Source organism: Pipistrellus kuhlii, unplaced genomic scaffold, assembly GCF_014108245.1.
Source record: "Pipistrellus kuhlii isolate mPipKuh1 unplaced genomic scaffold, mPipKuh1.p scaffold_m20_p_30, whole genome shotgun sequence".
Taxonomy (NCBI): domain Eukaryota; kingdom Metazoa; phylum Chordata; class Mammalia; order Chiroptera; family Vespertilionidae; genus Pipistrellus; species Pipistrellus kuhlii.
Genome location: NW_023425530.1, coordinates 5607409 through 5630819, shown reverse-complemented (window position 1 = coordinate 5630819; position 23411 = coordinate 5607409). Strand labels below are relative to the sequence as shown.

General features: G+C 47.0%; 1 protein-coding gene and 2 long non-coding RNA genes across 6 annotated transcripts; 2 read left to right on the top strand and 1 right to left on the bottom strand.

Moving 5' to 3' along the window:
• The first annotated feature begins 2742 nt into the window (after positions 1–2742).
• Positions 2743–3546, top strand: LOC118731297. The gene is made up of 2 exons (XR_004991848.2): positions 2743–3043; positions 3278–3546. It is a non-coding gene; the product is annotated as an uncharacterized LOC118731297 (long non-coding RNA).
• Positions 3547–6074: 2528 nt separating this feature from the next.
• Positions 6075–7843, bottom strand: LOC123653325. The gene is made up of 2 exons (XR_006743060.1): positions 7733–7843; positions 6075–7638 (listed from the first exon to the last, which is right to left on the bottom strand). It is a non-coding gene; the product is annotated as an uncharacterized LOC123653325 (long non-coding RNA).
• A 65-nt stretch (positions 7844–7908) lies between these two features.
• Positions 7909–23392, top strand: ECSIT (ECSIT signaling integrator). 4 transcript variants are annotated; one of them, XM_036459753.2, is made up of 9 exons: positions 7909–8038; positions 8243–8412; positions 16171–16294; positions 17123–17540; positions 17884–18107; positions 22066–22123; positions 22233–22381; positions 22528–22633; positions 23063–23392. In XM_036459753.2, exons 2-9 carry the CDS (start codon positions 8243–8245, stop codon positions 23311–23313), a joined length of 1500 nt encoding a protein of 499 aa, XP_036315646.1. In that variant the 5' UTR covers positions 7909–8038; the 3' UTR covers positions 23314–23392. The 4 variants fall into 4 exon arrangements, with proteins under 4 accessions (XP_036315646.1, XP_045445224.1, XP_036315649.1 ...); XM_045589268.1 differs by lacking the exon at positions 16171–16294 and having other exon boundaries at positions 8243–8383; XM_036459756.2 differs by lacking the exon at positions 22233–22381 and having other exon boundaries at positions 23063–23211.
• Positions 23393–23411: the final 19 nt, after the last annotated feature.

Sequence of the window (23411 nt, the reverse complement as noted above, 5' to 3'; positions counted from 1 at the left end):
CGCTCACACACACACACTCAACACACACTCAACTCACACACACACACACACACACACACACACATTCACACACACATTCACACACATTCACACACACACTCAACTCACACACACACACACACATTCACACACACATTCACACACACATTCACACACACTCAACACACATACACACATTCACACACACACTCACACACACACGTACACACACACTCACACACACACACTCACACACACACTCTCACACACACACACTCACACACACACATTCACACACACATTCACACACACTCAACACACACACATACCCTCTGCCCTCGCCTGCAGCCAAAGCTCTGTCCCCCTTTATCTGCCTATCTGGGCAGCCCCCCTTGGCCAGCCCCTCCTCCCCTAGCGTGCCCTCTGGAACAGGAAGAGGCTGCTGTCCACGATGGCTGTTGTTTGGGGGGCTCACTCCATGCCAGGCACAACCTCACTGAGTCCTCCCCACCACCCTGAGGGTGGAAACTCTCGGGCCCCATTTATAGAAAAGGAAAGGAGGCTCAGAGAGGCCAGGCCACTACCCGACGGCACGAAGCTCCTACAGCGCCCGGGTCCGCCCACGTGTATTTCTCTGTGCCCACGCCGGCTCCCACCTCCCGCCCTCTGCTCTGGCAGTTCTTCCTCTTGGACGCTCATCCCCAAGACGCCTACGTGGCCTTTCCTCGCTTCCTCTGCTCTAATGCCACCTTTTCAGAGGCCCGCCCTGACCACTTGCTCTAAAACAATAGCATCCCATTCCAAAACTGGATTGGCTCAGTGGATAGAGCACATGTGTCAAACACAAGGCCCGCGGGCCAAATCCGTCCCGCCAGGCCTTGCAATGTGGCCCGCACCGCGCTGTCATCACTGCACTCCGCTGCATTTCCATCACAATGACAGTTTATGACTGTTCAGTAAACCATTCGGCCCGCGATTTAGGCTGGATTTTAGATTTTGGCCCCTTCTCTGATTGAGTTCGACACCCCTAGGATAGAGTGTCAGCCTGCGGACTGAAAGGTCCCAGGTTCAATTCCGGTCAAGGGCATGTACTTCGGTTACCGGCACATCCCCAGTGGGGGGTGTGTGTGTGTGTGTGTGTGTGTGCAGGAGGCAGCTGATCGATGTTTCTCTCTCATCGATGTTTCTAACTCTCTATCCCTCTCCTTTCCTGTCTGTAAAAAATCAATAACATATATTTTGAAAATAAAATAAAATAAAATAAAACAATAGCATCCCAGAGCGGGAGGGGAGATGTTCACGTGTTTTCACCTGGCATAAAATGTCTACCTCCACAAAAACTTATTTTACAAAGTGATCTTAAAGCACCTTCCCCTCCTTGCTTCCTTTTTTTAATCATCTCCTATTTGCTTATTATCTCTCATCCAGCAAGAAACACCACAGGGTAGGGCTTTGGGTGTTCGCTGCTCCATCTCCAGAGCCTGGTAAGGTACTTGTCCATGGCAGGTGCTCAAAAAATGCTGAGTGTGTAAGTAGAATTAAAGGGAGTGAGCCAGGTCTCTCAAACCCATGTCTGTCTGAGATGTTGCTACTTAACCACACAAAGGACTGGCACAGATTTTTATATATTTTTAAAATATATTTTATTGATTCTTTACAGAGAGGAAGAGAGAGAGATAGTTAGAAACATCGATGAGAGAGAAACATCAATCAGCTGCCTCCTGCACACCCCTCACTGAAGATGTACCAAGGCCAGCAGGGGGTGGAGTTGGGGGCATCCAGGCTGGCAGGGGGGCAGTTGGGGGCGAACAGACTGGCAAGGGGGGGGGGCAGTTAGGAGCAACCAGGTCTGCAGCAGGGGCAGTAAGGGGCAACCAGGCCAGTGGGGGGTGGCAGTTAGGGGCAACCAGGCAGGCAGGCAGAGGCAGTTAGGGGTGATCAGGCTGGGAGGAGGAGCAGTTAGGGATGATCAGGCAGGCAAGCAGGTGAGCAGTTAGGAGCCAGCAGTCCCAGATTGTGAGAGGGATGTCCAACTGCCATTTTAGACCCGATTCTGGCAGTTGGATATCCCCTGAGGGGTCCCAGATTGGAGAGGGTGCAGGCTGGCTCCCCCATATTCCATGGGTTTAAGATATACACTAGTGCTTCCTGGCTGTGTAACCCTATACAGGTGGCTTAACCTCTCAGTGCCTCATTTTCTCCTCTGGAAAATGAGCATATTAATAATACCTGCTTCATAGCTGTATTTCTTTATTACTTTTTATTTTGAGATAAGACTTACACACCCAGCCAGCATGGCTCAGTGGTTGAGCATTGACCTATGAAACAGGAGGTCATGGCTCAATTCCTGGTCAGGGCACATGCCCAAGTTGCAGACTCGATTCCCAGTATAGGGTGTGCAGGGGGCAGCTGATCAATGATTCTCTCTCATTATTGATGTTTCTATATCTCCCTGTCCCTCCCTCTCTGAAATCAATTAAAAAATGTTTAAAGTCTTACAGAAAAGGTACAAAAATAGCATAAAGAGCTCAAATATAACATCACCCAGTAACCCCTACTGTTAACATCTTACATAACCATAGTAAATTTACTAAAACTAAGGAATTAACCTTGGCATGATACTATTAATAAACTACAGACTTGCCCTAGCTGGTTTGGCCCAGTGGCTAGAGCGTCTGCCTGCTGACTGAAGAGTCCCAGGTTCGATTTTGGTCAAGGGCACATGCCTGCATTGAGAGCTCAATCCCCACCCAGTAGGGGGCATGCAGGAGGCAGCCAATCAATGATTCTCATCATTGATGTTTCTCTCTTCTTCTTCTTCCTTCCTCTCTGAAATCAATACAAATATACAAAATAAACTACAGACTTCAGATTTCTTGTTTTCCTAGTCATGCTCCCTTTTTGTTTCAGGATGCTACCCAAGGTCCCTCATTGAATTTAGTCATGTCTCCTTAGACTCCTCCGGTCTGTGACAGTTCCTCAATCTTCCATGACCTTGACAGTTCTGTAAAGTACTGGTCAGCGGTGGTGTACACTGCCTCTTGATTTGGTTTGTCTTGATTAGGTTGAGTTTTTGTTTGTTTGTTTTTTAATATATTTTATTGATTTTGTACAGAGAGGAAGGGAGAGAGAGTTAGAAACATCAATGAGAGAGAGTCATCGATCAGCTGCCTCTTGCATATTCCCTACTGGGGATATGCCCGCAACCAAGGTACATGCCCTTGACCAGAATCGAACCCGGGACCTTTCAGTCCCCAAGCCGACGCTCTATCCATTGAGCCAAACCGGTTTCGGCTAGGTTGAGGTTTTTGTATTACTGAGAAGGATACCAGGATACCAGAGAGGTGATGTTCTCTTGGAGGGGTGGGGGGAGAGTTCTGATCTGACTATGACTCATCGCTGGTGATGTTAACCTCCGTCCCTTTGATTAAGGTGGTGTCTGCCAAGCTCCTCCACAGCGAAGCTGCTGGTTCCCCTAGGGCTGTTCTGAGGACTGCCTGTTAAAGAGTCTACATAGTTCACACGTACCATTGTGGTCTGTGCTAATATATACCAAAAAAAATATGTGAATGCTTGTGTTTGTACTTCTGCAAAGTAAATAAGGCTCAGTGGTTGAGTGCTGACCTATGAACTGGGAGGTCACTGTTCAATTCCCGGTCAGGGCATGTGCCCAGGTTGTGGGATTCCCATGTGGGGTGTGCGGGAGGCGGCCAATGGGTAATTCTCTCTTATCATTGATGTTTCTATCTCCCTCTCCCTTCCTCTATGAAATCAATAAAAACATGTTTTAAAAATATAAGAAAAGAAAGTGCCTCAAGAGGGAAATGGTCACTGGGAGCTCTGAAGCCAGGTTTTCAGATCAGCCACCCTATGACTGTCTACATGTGCCCTCACCCCCGTCCCAGCTGAGCAGAGCTAACTGCGCCTGCAACTTAGCGAGGGGTGCCCAGTGGAGGGCAGTAGTGCCGTCCAAATGGCTATCAACCTGCTGGGGAGGGGCTGTGCAAGCCATCCTGGGCCAGTAGCTGATTGGCTGCAGTGCTCCTCAGATCAGCCAATCACAGGAATCTTGATGAGACAGATCTGCAGAGTCTGTGAAGCATCCCCAGGGTGGCTGCTGTCTCCTTGTCAGCACCCTGCGTCATGGCGGCCCAGGGACTGCAGAAATGGCTTTATGGGGGAAAAGAACCATCCTTGCCCGGAGCCTCTGCCATTCCGCAGTCCCCATTGTATGCGATAACCCACTTAGATTATTAACAGCTTATTTGGGGAGCCCAGGAGCCCCCTCCAATCTAACCTTATCTCTTATCACCTATCTCTTTTTAGGAGACTTGAAAAATTGTAGTAAAATATATAACATAAAATTTACCATTTTAAATGTACAGGTTTGTGCCTGACCAGTGTGGCTCAGTGGACAGAGCATCAGCCTGTGGACTGAAGGGTCCCAGGTTCGATTCTGGTCAAGGGCACCTGCCTGTGTTGCAGGCTCCATCCCCAGTATGGAGTGTGCAGCAGGCAGCCCATCAATGAATGATTCTCTCTCTTCAGTGATGTTTCTCTCTCTCGCTCCCTTCCCCTTCCTCTCTGAGACCAATAAAAATGTATTTTAAAAAAAGGAGAAAAAAACTATTAAAAAATCTGTATATATAAAAGCCTAGCTGAGACCGGTTTGGCTCAATGGATAGAGCGTCGGCTTGGGGACTGAAAGGACCCAGGTTCGATTTTGGTCAAGGGCATGTACCTTGGTTGCGGGCACATCCCCAGTAGGGGGTGTGCAAGAGGCAGCTGGGTGATGATTCTCTCTCTCATCGATGTTTCTAGCTCTCTATCTCTCTCCCTTCCTCTCTGTACAAAATAATAAAATATATTAAAAAAAAAAAAAAAAAAAAAGCTTAAGGGACTCTTATGGCAGAACAACTGGAACAACCGGTAGCTATGATGCACACTAAGCACCAGGGGGCAGACACTCAATGCAGGAGCTGCCCCCTGGTGGTCAGTGCACTCCCACAGGGGGATCACCACTTAGCCAGAAGCTCACGGCTGGTGAGCACAGCTGCCATGGCATCGGGAGTCTCTCCCAATGCTGCAGCAGCATACCAAGTGGCGGCAGCGGGCACGGCAGGCCAGGATGAGCGTGAGTGGCGGCAGCGGGCACGGCAGGCCAGGATGAGCATGAGTGGCGCAGCACCTGGCCCCAATTTGGGCTCTCCGCTGGCCGCCTGCTGCTTGGCACACTGCTACATCCCCCGAGGGATCATGGACTATGAGGGGGTGCAGACCAGGCCGAGGGACCTCCCCCAGTGCATGAATTTTGTGCACCGGGCCTCTAGTAAATAAATAAGTGTACAGGTTTATGGTATTAAATACAATTATATTGTTGTATACAACCATCCACCTCCAGGACTTTTTTTCATCCTTTAAGGCTGAAACTGTCCCTATTATGAGTAAACACTAAAACACTAATACACTAATTCTCCATCCCCTCTACCTCAGTCCCTGGCACCCACCATTCTATGTTGTTTGTCTGATAATGTGACTGCTCTAGGGTCCCCAGATAAGTGTAATCATGCAGTATCTGTCCTTCTGTGATTGGTTTATTCACAAAATGATAGCATTTCCTTCCTTTTTTGAGGCTGAATAACATTCCATTGTACATACCACATTTCGTGCATTAGTTCATCTGTCAATGGACACCTGAGTTGCTTCCACAATTGTGAATCATGCCGCTATGAATATGGTGGGTAACTATCAGTTTTTCTGGGAAATAGCCAGAAATGGAATTGCTGAATCAAATGGTAGCAGTCTCTCTCTCTCTCTCTCTCTCTCTCTCTATATATATATATATATATATATATATATTTTTTTTTTTTTTTTTGAGAAACCACTATACTGTTTTACATGGTGGCTGCACTGTTTTGCATCTTCACAAACAGTATACAAGAGTTCCACTTTCTTCACACCCTCATTAACACTTGTTAGGTTCTCTTTGTTTTTATAATCACCATCCTAATGGGTGTGAAGTATTTAAATAGGCTTTTACAGTATATCATGCATATTGAAAAGTATACAAATTACAGAACAGTGAATCAATGATCACTTTTTAAAACTTTTAAGTTGAGATATTAAAGTAAAATACACAAATATTAATAGACAGCTCAATGAATTTTTACATACATGTGCACCATGTAATTGCCACACAGCTCAAGCTATAAAACATTTACTTTTTAAAAACTCCTAGACTATTAATATCAACCATCTTGTTAATCACAGTAGCATTGTGCATTTCTTTTCGAATATATTTTTACTGAGAGGAAGGGAGAGGAAGAGAGAGATAGAAACATCATTGATGAGAATCATTGATCGGCTGCTTCCTGCATGCCCCGACAGGGCCGGGAAGAGTAGGGCGGAGGCAAAGGCAGGGTAATTAGTCAGGTGTGTGGAAGGTAGTCACATGAGGCTGTCACAAGGGACAGTTGCTGGGGTTTAAATATTGGGATGAGCACCAGGAACATCCATTCATTCATACATTCATTCATTCATTTTGTAACTAACATTTATCGACCGCCTACCAGGCCCAGTCCCCAGTGCTAGGGACAATACCGTATATACCACAAACAAAACCTCCCTCTCCTCATGGAGCTAACATTAACAGCGCACAGGAGATGTTCAATACATGGTGGGGAGGGGGCAGAGGTAGTGTCCCAGGGATCTGAGAGGTGGTGAATGCTAAAGTGGGACTCTATGTTAACCCGGGAACACATGATGTCCTATTTGCAGTGGATCAGCACCAGGTATGGAGGGAAGTGGGCAGGGGATTGAGTGAATGTGATCCAGGGCCCACCCAGCTGAACCCCATCTACCATGGAGCAGGTTACCAGAGGCATCAGCCACAGTCTGTGGGTCAAAGGGAGCAGGAAGCCCACTGACCCACCCCCACACTCTGGACAGCCCTGGACAGGGTAGCTGGGGGTCTGGCATGGATGGGGTCAAGGCCCTGGGTCAAACTTCTGCCTGGGCTGGGGTAAAGGAAGAAAGTAGGCTGGCCCAGGAGGCTTCTTAGCTGTGCCATCCTTACTCAGAGAATCTTCCTCAAGGGGTTCCTTACTCACCTGAAGACCTTCTGCAGTGTCCACCCCCTTCCCCATGTGACCGGCTCCCCGCCCCACAGGAGCTCGGAGTAGGGGTGAGAGTGAAGTGGAGAAGATCCACCTGCGCCCAGCAGACTCATGGAGTGAGGCTGATGTTGCTGGTCTCCACGGAGAGTAGGTTGTACCGCCAGAGGGCGCCGGTGGCCAGGGAGAGGAGGATGGGCAGGCACCAGGAGAGGGAGGTGGGGTTTGAATGAGGGCAGAGGGGGCCACCCCGCCCCCCACTACCAGGAAGCCGCCCTAGGCGTGAGTCCGAGGCTGTGGAGCACGCGCTGGGTGAGCGCCAGAAGCTGGCACCAGACGAAGTCAGGAGGTAGAACCAAGGGGGTTGGGGGCGGGGGGACCATAGGGTCCAGCAGGGAGAGTCATTGCTCTGTAGCCAGTCCACACCCCAGGTACCTCCTTTGTCCGACTGCCCAGCTCCTGCAGCCGTCGGGGTGGATGCCAGCTGCTGCACCATCTCCGATGTCGCCAAGCTCGGAGGCAAAGGAATTATCCTGGGATCATGCACCTGCCGCCAGAAGGAAAAGGTACCAATCCAAGGACCCAGGCGCTGCATTTTCACACACTTGGGAGTACTTCCGCCCTTACTATTTCATTCCCACCGGGACTAGCAGGCTCCCAGCCCGGGAACGACCCAGTCGCTCCTTCCCGAGCCATTCTCCTTTGCCAGGTCAGGGATGCGGTTTGCCTTGTATGGGACAGGGGGGCTGGCTCCTTCTTAGGTAGCGTCAATGCCATTCTCCTTTCCTATTGGTGCTCCTCCCTTTGGGGGCGGGACCTCTTTAAACCCGCGCTTTTGAATGGCTGGCTCTTTCGCGGCCCGTGACCCGGAAGCTCTCTGGGCAACATGGCGGCGCCCAGCGGCCAGATGTAACCGGCTCAGAGTCGGCGGCCGCCCGCGTTAGTAGGTAGGTTGTGTGTGGGGAGGCGAGCACCCGCTGCAGGGCTCCGGAGCGGCCCGTTCGGGCCGCCGGCGCCGGAGAGCGGCCCCGGGGGGCCCGGCTGCCGGGCCAGGGCACCGTGACCTTTGCGCTGCGGGGCGGAGACGTGCCGGGAAAGGCCGTGCTCCGTGGGTACCCACCTTCTCACGTCTTCAATCTCCCATTTTGCAGATGAGACAGCCGAGGCTCAGAGAGGTTAAGGCTGTCTCCAGCGGGCACGCCGCAGGAGGGCAGCTAGGCCGGAATTCGAACCCGCGTCTGCCGGCTTCTCCCAGCGACCCCAGAATCCTGGCAGCCAGCCTCAGAGCTGCTGTAGGTACACCCCGCGCGGGGTTCGGATTTGTAAATTACAGAGTTTTGTAGGAACTTGGTTCTTTTCCATTCCAGGGACCTTGTCAGGCACCTGCCATAATACCAGGTGTTTGTCCCTGGTGCTGGAGAGGCAGCGGAGAGGAAGGCAGGAAAAACCCTCCATCTCCTGGGGGGCGAGGGTGGGGAGGAGCCAGACATTGAACAAGTCAGCAATAAAAACGGACGGGTGATTTCAGAGGCTGGCAGTTGCTAAAAATGCATCCATCGGGCTGAGGGGGGCTTTGAACAGGGACTGAGGCTGCTGTCAGGGAAGGCCTTTCTTCCATTCGAATATGGGCCTGAATGACTGGAGATAGCTGTGGTCTGATCAGGGGGAAGAGATTTCCAAACAGATGGAAAAGCAAGCGCAAAGGTTCTGAGACTAGAATAAATTTATCTTGTTTAAGAAACAGGGTAGCTGGAGTTATAAGAGTTGCGTTTGGTAGAGTAGATGCTGTCTGGTTGTATCTTACATGTGATATATCATTAATTTTAGGCAGAGAATTCAGTTCACGTTTTATTTACTTTTTTTTTTTAAATAGTTTTTATTGATTTCAGAGAGGAAGATATAAAAACATCAATGATGAGAATCATTGATTGGCTGCCTCCTGCACGCCCCACACTGGGGATGGAGCCCATAACCCCAGGCATGTGCCCTGACCGGGAATCAAACCATGACCTCCTGGTTCACAGGTTGACACTAAACCACTGAGCTACACTGGCCAGGGTAGTTCAAAAATTTTTTTTAATATATATATATTTTTTATTTTCTTACAGAGAGGAGAAGAGAGGGATAGAGAGTTAGAAACATCGATGAGAGAGAAACATCTATCAGCTGCCTCCTGCACACCTCCTCCTGGGGATGTGCCTGCAACCAAGGTACATGCCCTTGACTGGAATTGAACTTGTGACCATTCAGTCCACAGGCCGACACTCAATCCACTGAGCCAAACCAGTTAGGGTGGTAGTTCAAATTTTTTAAAGCTCCCTATGGTCAGGGTGGGGAGACCTGACTGGAGGCGCATAAGGGAAGAAGTGGGAGGCTGGGAAAGAGGCCACTGGGGCGCTGGCCTGCAGATGGAGAGAAATGGATGCACTTGGGATGGGTGTGGAAGTAGTCACCAGAACTATTTAATGGATTACATGGGGGCATGAGGGACACAGTGGACTCAGCAGTGACTCCTAGGTTTTAGGCCTTCTTAACTAGGAATCAGTGGTGTCATTGGCCAGGATGGGGAACAAACAGGTTTAAGCAGGGATATCAATTTGGCGCAAATTAAGTTTGAGACAACTGGGAATATGCAAAAGTGGCAATTAGGTACGAAAGCTGGAGCTTAGGCGATAAACATTTGGATCCATCAGCACATAGATCATCATTTCTCAGACTTTAGCACACTTAGAAGGAACCTGGACACTAGTTAAATGCAGATTCTGATCAAGTAGGGGGTTAGGGCTAAGATTTTGCATTTCTAGTAAGCTCTCAGTTGATAATACCAATGCAGCTGATTCCTGAAACACATTTTGAGAGTGGCCAATGTTTAAATTAGGGTCTTGCCCTAGCTGGTTTGGCTGAGTGGGTAGAGCATAGGCCTGAAGGGTCCTGGGTTCGATTCTGGTCAAGGCACATGCCCAGATTGTGGGTATTCTGATTTAATATATCTAGGCATGGGGATTTAAAAAAAATATATATATATATATATTATTGATTTTTTACAGAGAGGAAGAGAGAAGGATAGAAAGTTAGAAACATCGATCAGCTGCCTTTTGCACACCCCCTACTGGGGATGTCCCCGTAACCAAGGTACATGCCCTTGATGGGAATCAAACCTGGGACCTCTCAGTCTGCAGGCCAACACTCTACCACTGAGCCAAACTGGTTTCGGCGGCATGGGGATTTTTAAAAGTATCCTAGATGACTCTAATGTGAACAAAGTTTGAGAACCATTAGAGCTGCCTATAAGAGACAGAGGAAAGTAGCAAGTTGAATGATACCTCAGGAAGTAGACAGACAAATCCAGAGTGTGGGATTCCGCAGCCTTATTACTCAAAGTGTAGTCTCCAGTCCGGCAGCATCAGCATCGATCGAAAGCTTGTTAAATAAGCAACTGAGTCTGGCTCCACTCCAGAGCTGCTGAATCGGAATCTTTCTTTTAACAAGATCCCAGTGATTTGTCTGTCCATTCAAGTATATATATATATATATATGTATGTATTCTATTGATTTTTTTACAGAGAGGAAGAGAGAGGGATAGAGAGAAACATCGACGAGAGAGAATCATCGATCAGCTGCCTCTTGCACACCCCCGCTAGGAATGTGCCCGCAAGCAAGGTATATGCCCTTGACCGGAATCGAACCTGGGACCTTTCAGTCTGCAGGCTGACGCTCTATCCACTGAGCCAAACCGGTTTCGGCTATCCATTCAAGTTTTCAGACGTTGTAAACTTTAGAGAAGGAAGTGGGTCTTGCCAACTAAGTGAGAAACAGGCCTGGGTACTAGGAAGAAAATCAACAGTGTCAAGCAGGTGGGAGGAGGGTCTCACCAGTGCCACATGCTTCTGAGAAGTCAAGCAAAATGAGGTCTGAGAAGTAATCACTGGTTTGGTAAGTATAGAACATCAAGGGTGGTGTCAGGAGTGGCGGGGGCGGCAGCTGGGTTGGAATAAGTGGAACATAGTATGTAGATACCTCTCAGGATAAAACGTTTCTGTAAAGGTGGCAGAGATGTGAAACAGAGGCGGGAGGGAGACTTCAGGTCAAGGTGGGAGATGCTAGAGAAAGTTTAATGCTGAGGATGATCTAAATACTTCCCAGTTCATTTTAAGAGGCCAGCATTACCCAGTACCAAACCAAACAAGCACTAAAAGAAAACTACAGACCAGTATGTCTTATGAATATGGACACAAAAATCCTCAACAAAAGACTTAAAATCCAAAATTTAGTAACATATAAAAAGGATTATCTATGGAGTTTATCCCAGAAATCAAGGTTAATTTAAAATCTGAAAATCAGTTCATGTATAAAAGAAAAGTTACACGATTATTTTAATAGATGCAACAAAAAGCATTTGATAAAATCCAATACCCTTTCTGATAATAACACTCAGTATTTCCTCAACCTGATAAAGGACGTCTATGAAAAACCCACAGCTCACATTGATGAAAGACTGGATGCTTTTCCCCTAAAATCAAGAGAAGCACAAGGAAGCGGCTCTTGCCACTTCTTTCTATTCAATATTGTACTGAAGGTTCCAGCAAGGGCACCTGGGCAGGAAAAAGAAATAAAAGACATCCAAATTAGAAGAAAGAAAATCTATTTCTATTTTCAGAAGACATGATATTGTATATAGAAAATCCTGAGGAATCCAATAGAAAGCTATTAGAGCTAATAAGTGAGTTGTGCAAAGTTGCAGTATATAAGATCAAAGTAAAAGTAAATTTTATTTCCCCCTAGTTGGTTTTGCCCAGTGGTTAGAGCATCAGCCTCTGGAGTGAAGAGTCTCAGGTTCGATCCCAATCAAGGGCATGAACCGCGTTCGCAGGCTTGATACCTGGCTCTGGTCTGGAAGTGTGCAGGAGGCAACCACTCCATATGTCTCTGCATAGATGTTCCTCTCCCCTTCCCTTCCACTCTAAAAATCAATGATAAAAAATATTCTCAGGTGAGGATTAACAAAAATAAATAAATTATATTTCTATATTCTATATTTCTATATTCTACAGAAATGAAATGAAGCCTTGGGGTGTGGCTTAGAGGTCGAGTGGTGACTGTGAACCAAGAGGTCACTGGTTCCATTCCAGTCAGGGCACATGCCCAGGTTTGATTCCCAGTAGGGAGCGTGCAGGAGCCAGCTGATGTTTCACTATTGTATCCATAGTTCTCTCTAAAAAAATATATATATATGTGTGTTTAAAAAAGAAATACAAGTACATTTAACAAAAGAAAAGACTGAAAACTATAAAACATTGTTGAGAGAAATTAACGATCTAAATAAATGGAGACAAATAAATAAAAGACATAGCCTATGTTTGTGGATCAGAAGACTTAACATTATTTTTAAGATATTGCAATAGCAATAGTTCCCAAATCAATCTCCAGAGTGAATACAATCCCTATCAGAATCCCTCTGGCTTTTTACAGAAATTGACAGCTGATTCTAAAATTTATATATAATTGCAAGGGACTAGGAATAGTCAAAATAATCCGTAGGTCTGCGGACTGAAAGGTCCCAGGTTCGATTCCTGTCAGGGGCATGTACGTTGGTTGCAGGCACATCCCCGGTGGGGGGTGTGCAAGAGGCAGCTGGTTGATGTTTCTCATCGATGTTTCTAGCTCTCTATCTCTCTCCCTTCCTCTCTGTGGAAAATCAATAAAATATATTTTTTTAATAAAATAAAATAAAATAAAAATAAAAGAAGGACAAAGTTGGACTTAGAGAAAACTACAATAACCAAAATTGTGTGGTACTGGTATAAGGTTCAACATAGATCAATGAAATAGAATTGAGAGCCTAGAAATAAACCCTTACATTTATGGTCAATTGATTTTCATCAGGAGTGCTAAGACTGCCGGGACCAGTTTGGCTCAGTGGATAGAGCGTCAGCCTGCGGACTGAAAGGTCCCAGGTTCGATTCCTGGCAGGGGCATGTACCTTGATTGCGGGCACGTCCCCAGTGGGGGGTGTGCAAGAGGCAGCTGATCGATGATTCTCTCTCATCGATGTTTCTAACTCTATCCCTCTCTCTTCCTCTCTGTGAAAAATCAATAAAATATATTTTTTTTAAAAAAGTGCTAAGACTGTAAAATGTAGAAAAAATAATATTTTCAATAAACAGGCCTAGGACAACTGGATAGCCACTGAAGTCAACCCCTCTGTCACACAATGCACAAAAATTCAAAGTGGATCATAGACGGAAATGTAAGAGATAAAAGACTTAGAAGAAGGAGAGAGGTAAATCTTTATAACCTTGGGCTCGGCATTTTTTTTAGATACATCAAAAGCAGAGCTATAAAAGAAAAACATTCATTGGACTTCATCATAATTTAAAACTTGTGCTGTCATGATAACAAGGAAGGGCAAAAAAAAGCCTAATGAGTGGGATAAATTATTTTTAAATCATAATGGTCTGGTATGCAGGATATATAAAGAACTCTTTATAACTCAATAATTCAAAAGAAAACCCATTTATTTTATTTTATTTTATACATATATATTATATATATATGTAAATATATTTTATTGATTTTTTTACAGAGAAGAAGGGAGAGGGATAGAGAGTCAGAAAAATCGATGAGGGAGAAACACCAATCAGCTGCCTCCTGCACCCCTCCTACCAGGGATGTGCAACCGAAGCACACGCCCTTGACCGGAATCAAACCCTGGACCCTTTAGTTCACAAGCCAATGCTTTATCCACTGAACCAAATCAGCCAGGGGTTTATTTTATATTTTTATTGATGTTAGAGAGGAAGGGAGAGAGAGAGAGATAGAAACATCAATGATGAGAATCATTGATCAGCTGCCTCTTGTCCCCCACTGGGGATCAAGCTTACAACCCAGGCATATGCCCCTGGCCAGAATCAAACCTGGGATCCTTCTGTCCGCAGGCCGACGACGCTCTATCCACTGACCCAAACCGGCTAGGACGAAAACAATTTTTTTTTAAATGGACGAAGTATTTAAATAGACATTTCTCCAAGGAAGATACACAGTGGCCAATAAGCACATGAAAAGATGCTCAAAATCATTAATCATGAGAGAAATGCAAATCCAAACCTCAAAGGAGATACCACTTCACACTCAGTAGGATGTCTGTAGTAAAAAAGACAGTAAGTATTGGCAAGGATGTGAAGAAATTGAAATCCTTATACATTGCTGGTGGGAATGCAAAATGGTGGAGCTACTTTGGAAAACAGTTTTAGGGGATCCTCAAAATATTAAATAGTTACCATATATCCCAGCGATATGACTTGTAAGTGTATACCCAAGAGAAGTTAAATACATGTTCATACAAAAGCTTCTACGCACATGTTTATAGCAGCATTAGTTATATTCAATAGTAAAAAAGTGGGATCAACCAAATGTCCATCCTTTGATAAATGGATAAATAAAACATCTATAAAATGGGAATTTTTTGGCAATTAAAAGGATGAAGTCGGATACATGTTACAACATGGATAATCCTTAGAAACATGTCAAATGAAAAGTGTTAGCCAGATAAGAACATATATCCTATGATTCCATTTATATGAAACTAGGTGCCTGGTGCACAAAATTTGTGCACAGGTAGGGTCTCTAGGCCTGGCCAGCAATCAGGGCTGATCGGGCCTTACAACTGCTGGACAGGGCTTTCCTTTGTTTCGCACCACCCCCTGGTGGTCAGTGCACGTCATAGCAAGTGATCGAACTCCCAAGGGGACATTGTGTGTGTGTGTGTGTGTGTGTGTGTGTGTGTGTGTGTGTGTGTGTATATATACACACAGACACACTAGAGGCCAGATACACTAAGATTTGTGCAAGAATGGGTCTTCCTTCACCTGGGTGCCAGCACCGCCTTCGCTCCGCCTGGAGCTGTCTTTCTGCCTTCATTCTGCCCAGAGTCACCTTTTCACTCTGGCCTGGAGCTGCCTTTCCACCTTCCTACTCTGCCCAGAGGCCTGGAGCAGTGAGGGCAGTCCTCTGGCTGCTGGGTGCCTGCACATGCAAATTAACCTGCCACCTTTGTAGGGTTAATTTGTATACTCACTCCTGATTGGCTGGTGGGCATCATGAAGATATGGTCAATTTGCATCTTTCTCTTTTATTAGTGTAGATGCCCAGAGTAGGCAAATTTATAGAGATGGTAGATTATTGGTTGTCTAGGGTTGAGGATGAAAGGAAATCAAGAGTGATGGTTAATGTTTTTGTTTTCATTAAGTTTTGTTTTTAGGGTGACAAAAATGTTCTAAAATCATATTACAGTGCTGGTTGCTGAATATACAAAAAAAATATTGAATATTATACTTTTTTAAATTAAAACTTCATTGGTTTTTTTACAAATATTTTATTAATTTTTTTACAGAGAGGAAAGAAGAGGGATAGAGAGCTAGAAACATAGATGAGAGGGAAACATTGATCAGCTGCCTCCTGCACACCTCCCACTGGGGATGTGCCTGCAGCTGAGCCGGGAACCTTTCAGTTCGCAGGCCGATGCTTTCTCCACTGAGCCAAACCAGCCAGGGCTAAAACTTTATTGTTGAAAGTATTACATATGTTCCCTTTCCTCCCCCTGAACTTTATATTTTAAAAGAGTGGACTGTATGGTGTGTGACTAAAGTTAAGAAATGCCCTCGTAGGGCCTTGCCCCGATGGCTCAGTTGGTTTGAGCATTGTCCAATACACCAAAGGTTGCAGGTTCGATTATGGGTCAGGGTACATACGTAGGTTATAGGTTCGATCCCCATTTGGGACGTGTTCAGGAGACAACTGATCAATGTTTCTCTCACATCAATATTTTTCTCCCTCCTCTCTCTAAAATCAATAAAAACATCCTCTGTGGAGGATTAAAAAAAAAAGACCTGGGAGGGAGGGTGGGGAACCATTGCAGCAAATTTCTCTAGATAGTGAAGCAAGGACCCTTGATTTAAGCTCCATCCTGTGGATGAGGAAACGGTGAGGCAGCTCTGCAGGCTGGAAAGTGGCCTCTGCCACGAGAGGGGTCTCATCTCCATTAGCAGGCGGGTGCCAGGCTGACGCTGTCTCTTCTCCCTTGTCCAGGTGGTTGTCCAGGAAGCAGAGGCCTGAGCTGGGCCCACGCCATCATGCTAGCTCGGGGCCTCTCTCGGGGCTGGAGAGGCATCTGTGCTGCTGCCCTCACAGGAGCCCCCTTCTCTCAGGTAACTGCCAACCAAGCAATCGTCGGGGTGGAGGGAGGGAGGGACGGGGCAGGCAGGCCTAGAGATTGCTCCCAAGCCTTTCAGAATCCACCAACAAAAAGATGTGAGAAACATGCACTAAGTAAGCCTCTGAGAGGACATTGACAGTATGAGAGCCAAACAAGAAGGCAGAGCATCATCTTGTTCAGCCTCAGCCACAGGTGTCCAGGAAAGACAGGAAAGTGCCTGAGGGAGTTCTGATGTGGGGATTACACCTCAATTTTAGCGAGTAGGCAAAGTCAGAAATACGGAATCCACAACAATGATGACCTACTATATGTAAGTTTGGGGATTTTTTTTAATACATACTCTAAACAGTTTCACACCCTCCTTTTTTTAATTTAATGAAACACCTTGAAGATCACCCAAAGTAACACAAGACCTCCTCAGTGTGTCTTAGACAGCAGGCGTGCTCCTTGTTCAGTTCCACAGCCATTTGCTTTATCATTTCCTTGCTGATGCACACTGGGGCCATTTCCACTGCATAGCGGATGCAGTCATTTGTGCAGGTATGTTTAGCGCTGTCAGATTTAATTATCAGGTGCAGGATTGCTGCTACAGAAGGGGTGTGTTTGTCCTCGCGAAAACTGTCGCGTTGTCTCTGAAGAGGTTTTGCCATTGTGTCCTCATAGTCTGTAATGGTGGTTGACCTTGGACTTGGAACCGCAGCTTACCTCCTCAGAAGCCTGTAGGGATACCCTCTGGCATCTTTCCCAGGAAGGAGCAGGCCTGGCATTCCCCAAGGGGCACAGGAGGGAGCAGGTGTCAGCAGCGATTCTCTGTCCTCAGGTTCCCTCCCAGGCCCCTCGAGGCCTCCACTGCAGCGTAGCCGCCCCCAGCTCTGGCTCATCTCTGGTCCCGAGGCCACCTGAGCCCCCGAGGCAGCTGGCCAAGCCCCCGGCCCCCCACGAAGAGCTGTTTAGGCTGGCGCCAGGCGGGGCCCGGGACAGAGCCAGCTTTGTGCAGGCTGTGCAGAACTTCGGGCAGCACAATGTGCACAAGCGGGGCCACGTCGACTTCATCTACCTGGCCCTGCGCAAGATGCGGGACTACGGTGTGGAGAGGGACCTGGCCGTCTACAACCTGCTGCTCGACGTCTTCCCCAAGGAGGTCTTCCTGCCTCGCAACGTCTTCCAGAAGATCTTCATCCACTACCCGCGGCAGCAGGAGTGCGGGCTTGCCGTCCTGGAGCAGATGGAGAGCCACGGTGAGGCCAGCAGGCTAGGGCGGGGGAGTGGCTGCCGCCCACTGCTACATCCCTCTATGGCTCTCATGTGTGTCCTCTCTGTCCGCCTGCTCCCCTCCCTCTCTTTCAAATCTCTTTTTGGCTCCCATCCCTTTCCTCTTTCCCTCTGACTTTTCCTTTACATTCTCTCGGATTCTGTCCTGTGGCATCAATTCCCTGACTTCTATTCTCCCTGTTTCTTGCTCTTTCCATCTGATCCTTGACGTAATTTCCCCTTGGTCCTGGGCTCCTCTATGGCCTCTGTCTGCCATGTCTCCCCTCTCTGCCCCCTCTCTGATGCTCTGTTGCCATCCACCTGGCACAGGGGTGATGCCCAACAAGGAGACCGAGTTCCTGCTGCTTCAGATATTTGGGCGCAAAAGTTACCCCATGCTCAAGTTCGTACGCATGAAGCTGTGGTTCACCCGCTTCAAGAACGTCAACCCCTTCCCTGTGCCCCGGGACCTGCCCACGGACCCTGTGGACCTGGCCACGCTGGGCCTGCGGCGCATAGAGCCCGACCTCAGTGCCAAGGTCACCATCTACCAGGTATTCAGCCCTGTCTTTACTACCTGGGCCGGGCTCCCCTTTACTCAGCTGAACCCTCTGCTCCACTTCTACGTCCCTCACTCCTACCGCAGCTTGACCTTTGACCTCTGCTCCTCCCTCCCTCCCTCCATGCACTGTAATCCAGGCATCTGCCTTCCTTTCTGTTTCTTGAGCAACCTGCCAGTTCCCTCCTTGGGTCTTTACACTTTACACTCACTGTGTCCTGGGTCAGGAACACTCTTCCCTGGGGGCTTCACATTCTGCCAGTCTCAACAGCACTGTCCCTTCCTCAGGGTCCCCTTCCTGACCACTATTTCCCTGCACTGAGGTTGGTTGCTCAATCACTGTGACTCAGTTTCCCCTGTGTCTCCCAAGGCCCAGCACAGGTCTGTCACAAAGCTCAGCAGTTATTTGTTGAATGACTGAGTGAAATACTCTATACCCCCACCCATGTCCTGAGGGCCCCACTCATGCTAGGTCACACAGGGGATCCAGAGGGAGCCCCTCACAGCATTGGTCTTGTCATGGAGGCCAACCCTGGATAACAATTCCCTCAGAGCCACTGATACTAAGACAGAGAAGCTGGTTCGGCTCAGTGGATAGAGCATTGGCCTGCGGACTGAAGGGTCCCGGGTTCGATTCCGGTCAGGGGCACATGCCCGGGTTGCAGGCTCAGTCTCCAGTGTGGGGTGTGCAGGAGGCAGCCAATTAGTGATTCTCATCATGGATGTTTCTATCTCTCCCTCTCCCTTTCTCTCTGAAATCAATAAAAATATATTTTAAAAATATATATACAGAAAGGTAGAAAGCATGATAAAATCACTGACACTGCCCAGATTTAGAATGAAAACAATCCAAATATCCATTAAGAGCAAATTGTCTTGCAGACTGTGGCACCTCTAAGATTTGGGGAAAAGGCAAAGTGAAAGGATGAAGTACACACAGTGGAATAGGCAGCTATCTTCAGTGAGAAGGAGGGGATATAAAAGTGCATATACCTATCTGCCTATTTTCAGAAAAATAAATAATGCAAAGATGAGTTAGAAATGGGTAGAAATTATAACCTCTTGGCAGGCGAGGAGATGGGGTAGAGAACTGGAATGGAAGAGAGACATGGGTTTGTGGATTGGCAAACAAAATAAAAATGGGGGGGAGTAAACTACCAAAATTGGAAACAAAAATGGATATAGCTAGATACCTAATTGATAACATAACAGAAGAGAGAAAAATCTCCTCTGTCACTGTCATCTGACTGTCCATCTTTAGTGGCATGTATTCTAAGAAACAAGATCAGCAGAGAAGTCCTGAACTTGATGCCATAGCATTATAGTAGTAGTAGTAATATCAAAACTACTTATGTAAAAACCCCCACTATGTATATTGATGGACAAGTCAAATAAGTGCATGTATTACTGCTGATAGGAACCAAGATTTTTAGCATGAGAGAAAAAAGATATGTAATTAAATGTTCTTTTTAAAAAACTCCATGGTAAAAATTTTTTTAATTTTTATTTATTGATTTTAGAGAGAGGAAGAGAGCAAGGGAAAAAGAGAAACATCTATTTGCTGTTCCACTTGTTTATGCATTCATTGGTTGAGTCTTATATATGCCCTGACCGGGGATCAAACCCACAACCTTGGCATATTGAGACAGCTCTAACTAACTGAGCTACCTGGCCAGGCATGATGTTAAATTTGAAATTAAAAATCAGTATAAATACAGTCAAACCTTGTTTCTAATATGTCTCCAATCGAGTTGTTCTTAGAAAAAAATGTCTCGTTTGTTGAATGAAACTTTGAACCAAACTTTGGTTTTTGACCTGACAGTCCTTTCATGCTAATACCTCATCATGACAAAGAGCATCTCTCAGGCAACAAACAAAGGAGAGAATGCAACAATTTTAAAACATAAAGAAGTCATCCAGAGTGCTAATGTTGCTAAGGGTGGGAAAGAAACAAGGATCACAAACTACAGAGATAGGAAAACTTGTTGATTTGGATAACCAAAAAGCAGTTAGCCAGTCGTGGCATTTCAGAGGCGCTGCCTGCTGACTTAAAAGACACCCTGGAACAAGTGCTGAAAGGGATTCCTTTAAACCTCATAAGGAGTGGTTCGATAAATTTAGGAAAAGTAGTGTTTATTTATAGATTAAACAGTACATTAGATATGTATGTATTGTATATAAGAAAGGTTAAAACGGAATCATTTGGGGATTAATTCAATTTACATGATTTCTAATGGGAAAAATGATTCAGTTTTCCAACAACTGCTTTCCAGTCTTCTGGAATGAATTGAGTTCTAGAACCAAGGTCCCATTGTATCTTGTCCAGTAAAAGGGCCCAAGAGTAAAACATTTACTTTTTCCACCCCCAAAAAAACACTTTTAAAAGCATTTCTCCTGCTGAAACCGTTTGGCTCAGTGGATAGAACGTCGGACTGCGGACAGAGGGGTCCCAGGTTCGATTCCAGTAGGGGCATGTACATTGGTGGAGGTCACATCCCCGGTGTGAGGTGTGCAGGAGGCAGCTGGTTGATGTTTCTCTCTCATGGATGTTTCTAGCTCTCTCTCCCTCTCCCTTCCTTTCTGTAAAAAATCAATAAATAAAAAAATAAAAAAAAGCATTTCTCCTGCCCAGGAATATAGCTCCATTGGTTGAGCATCGACCCATGCACCGAGAGGTTGCACTTATCTGGTTTGCAGGCTCAATTCCCAGGCAGCCAATGTTTCTTTCTCACATCAATGTTTCTCTCTCTCCCCCATCTCCCTCTAAAACTCAAAAAATAAATAAAAAAAAATAAACTTAAAAAAAAATTTTCTCCTAAAGGGGGTCAAATATATGGTGATGAAAGACTGGACTTTGGATAGTAAACAGATGATGTATCATAGAATTGTACACTAGAAACCTATATAATTTTATCAATGTCACCCAATAAATATAATAAAAAAAATAGTTTCTCCAGTGGCAGAGCATTACATACTTTCTGCATCTTGCCTTTTGCTGGTTTCACTTTATAATGCTTGGTGGTTCTTCTGTTTGTGACCACGGATCCAATGAATTTTTAACCTGAAAGGATGGATGATGTGTGCCAACCATTGTCTACTCTTAGATACTTTAGTCAAAACATATGTGCACTTTTTTTTGTTTGTTGGTTTATCCTCACCTAAGGATATTTTTCTATAGATAAGTTTAGAAAGTGGAAGAGACAGGGAAGGACAGAGAGAAACGTCCATCTGAGACACACATTGATTGGTTGCCTCCTGTACACTCCTGACTAGAGCCTGGGCTGGGAGGAGCCTGCAACGTACCCTTGACCAGAATTGAGCCAGGACCCTCAGACAGCAGGCTAATGCTCAATCCACGGAGCCAAAGCAGTTAGGGCTGCTCTTGGCATTTTAGAACCATCTGAAGTAAGTGCTGTTATTACCCCTATTCTAATTGGAGAAACTAAGGCACAGGTACAGCAACTTAGCCATGGTCACACAGCCCGTGGCAGAGCCCAGATTTTTTTTTTTTTTTAAATATATTTTATTGATTTTGTACAGAGAGGAAGGGAGAGAGATAGTTAGAAACATCGATGAGAGAGAGTCATCGATCAGCTGTCTCTTGCACACCCCCTACTGGGGATATGCCCGCAACTAAGGTACATGCCCTTGACCGGAATCGAACCCGGGACCTTTCAGTCCCCAAGCCGACGCTCTATCCATTGAGCCAAACCGGTCTCGGCCAGAGCCCAGATTTTAATGCAGGTGGGTGGCCTCCAAGGTTCCAGCTGTGTGAGCATCTGAAACGTTAGTGGTTATTATGCTGAACTGGATAGAAGTGAGGAAGGGTTGGGCTTGAGTGACATGTAGGCGGCCCAGTAGACAAGCCCAGAATTCGCTGGGGACCCCCTTCCCATTTCTCCCCAGTTCCTCTGTAGGAGGCCAAAAGCTTCCACCCCTGTTCTTTTTTGCAGATGGCTTCATCCAGAGACTCCACGGGTACAGCAGATCCCACTGAGCAGCATATTGTAGGTAAGGCCCTGCGTATAGCGCAGCTGGGTTCTCACTGGGCCTGCTGGGTGGGCTCCCCTGGGCCTTTGGACTCAGCCAAGGCCCCTTGGGTACGCACGCTGCCAACCAGGTATCCAGAGTCCCGGTCAACAGGCCGCCCTGGCCCGCCACAGCCCAGCCCGGCCTGTCTTCGTCGAGGGCCCCTTCTCCCTGTGGCTTCGCGACAAATGTGTCTACTACCACATCCTCAGAGCAGACTTGGAGCCCCCTGAGGAGAGGGTAAGGGCCCAAATCGTGAGGGGTGGGCTGGCACTGCCCTGAGGGCTCACAGATTGGGGTGGGGTGAGTTTGGTGATGGTAGGAAGGAGGCAGCAAGATCCTGAGCCTCTGACTCTGTCTGTACCCCTCCCCCCTCCCTGGGGTAGGAAGTGGAGGAGATTCCAGAGGAATGGAACCTCTACTACCCCATGCAGCTGGACTTGAAGTATGGTAGAAGCGCCTGGGATGACTATGAGTTTGACATTGATGAAGGTAACACTGGGATGAGCAGGCTCCAGAGAGAGCATGGGATGAGCTGTGGCCTGTGGGGTTGAGGCAGACCTAGCAGGTGCCCAAATACACACACACCTGAGGGGATCTAGGCCTGTCATTTCTCCATCATGGAGTGCCTCTGTGCTGGTTACCCAGTGTGACCAGGGCAGGGCCAGAGGGGGAACAGGCAAGTTATATTCTGGGGAGGAGCAGATGGGAAGTGGGAGGACTTTCCAGAGGAATCTTGAAGAACCAGGAGGCATCATACAGGTGAAGCATGGAATGGGCAGTCAGGCAGAGTGCATATCCTGTGGGAAGACTTGGATACACAAGAAAACCAAAAGGGAGCTTCAAGTCTCTGTGCTTGGCCTGGAAGGGGAGTGGGCTACAGTCCCACTGCAGAGACTGAGGGCCTGTCTCTCCCAACAGTGGAAGAAGGCCCTGTCTTCGCCATATGTATGGCAGGTGCCCATGACCAGGCTACACTGGCCAAGTGGATCCAGGGCCTGCAGGAGACCAACCCAGCCCTGGCCCAGATCCCCGTGATCTTCCGCCTGACAGCGTCCACTGGGGAGCTCCTGGCATCCTCCTCAGGACTGGAGGAGCCCTGCCCGCCACCTGCCCAAGAGGAGGAAGAAGAGGAAGACAAAACGCAGCGACAGCAGCAGGGCCAGAGCTGAGGCCTGAGCAGGCACAGGGACCTGGACTGGTGTGGAAGCATGAGATGATCTTTGTACAGCAAATAAAAGTTTCCTGGTTTAGGGCTGTTTTCCGGCAG

Coding starts and splice junctions, on each gene's coding strand:
- ECSIT (XM_036459753.2), top strand. CDS start 8,243: ATGAGACAGCCGAGGCTCAGAGAGGTTAAGGCTGTCTCCAGCGGGCAC. Junction 17,541..17,883: donor GGAGCAGATGGAGAGCCACG/GTGAGGCCAGCA, acceptor CACCTGGCACAG/GGGTGATGCCCAACAAGGAG. Junction 22,124..22,232: donor CACTGAGCAGCATATTGTAG/GTAAGGCCCTGC, acceptor GCTGCCAACCAG/GTATCCAGAGTCCCGGTCAA.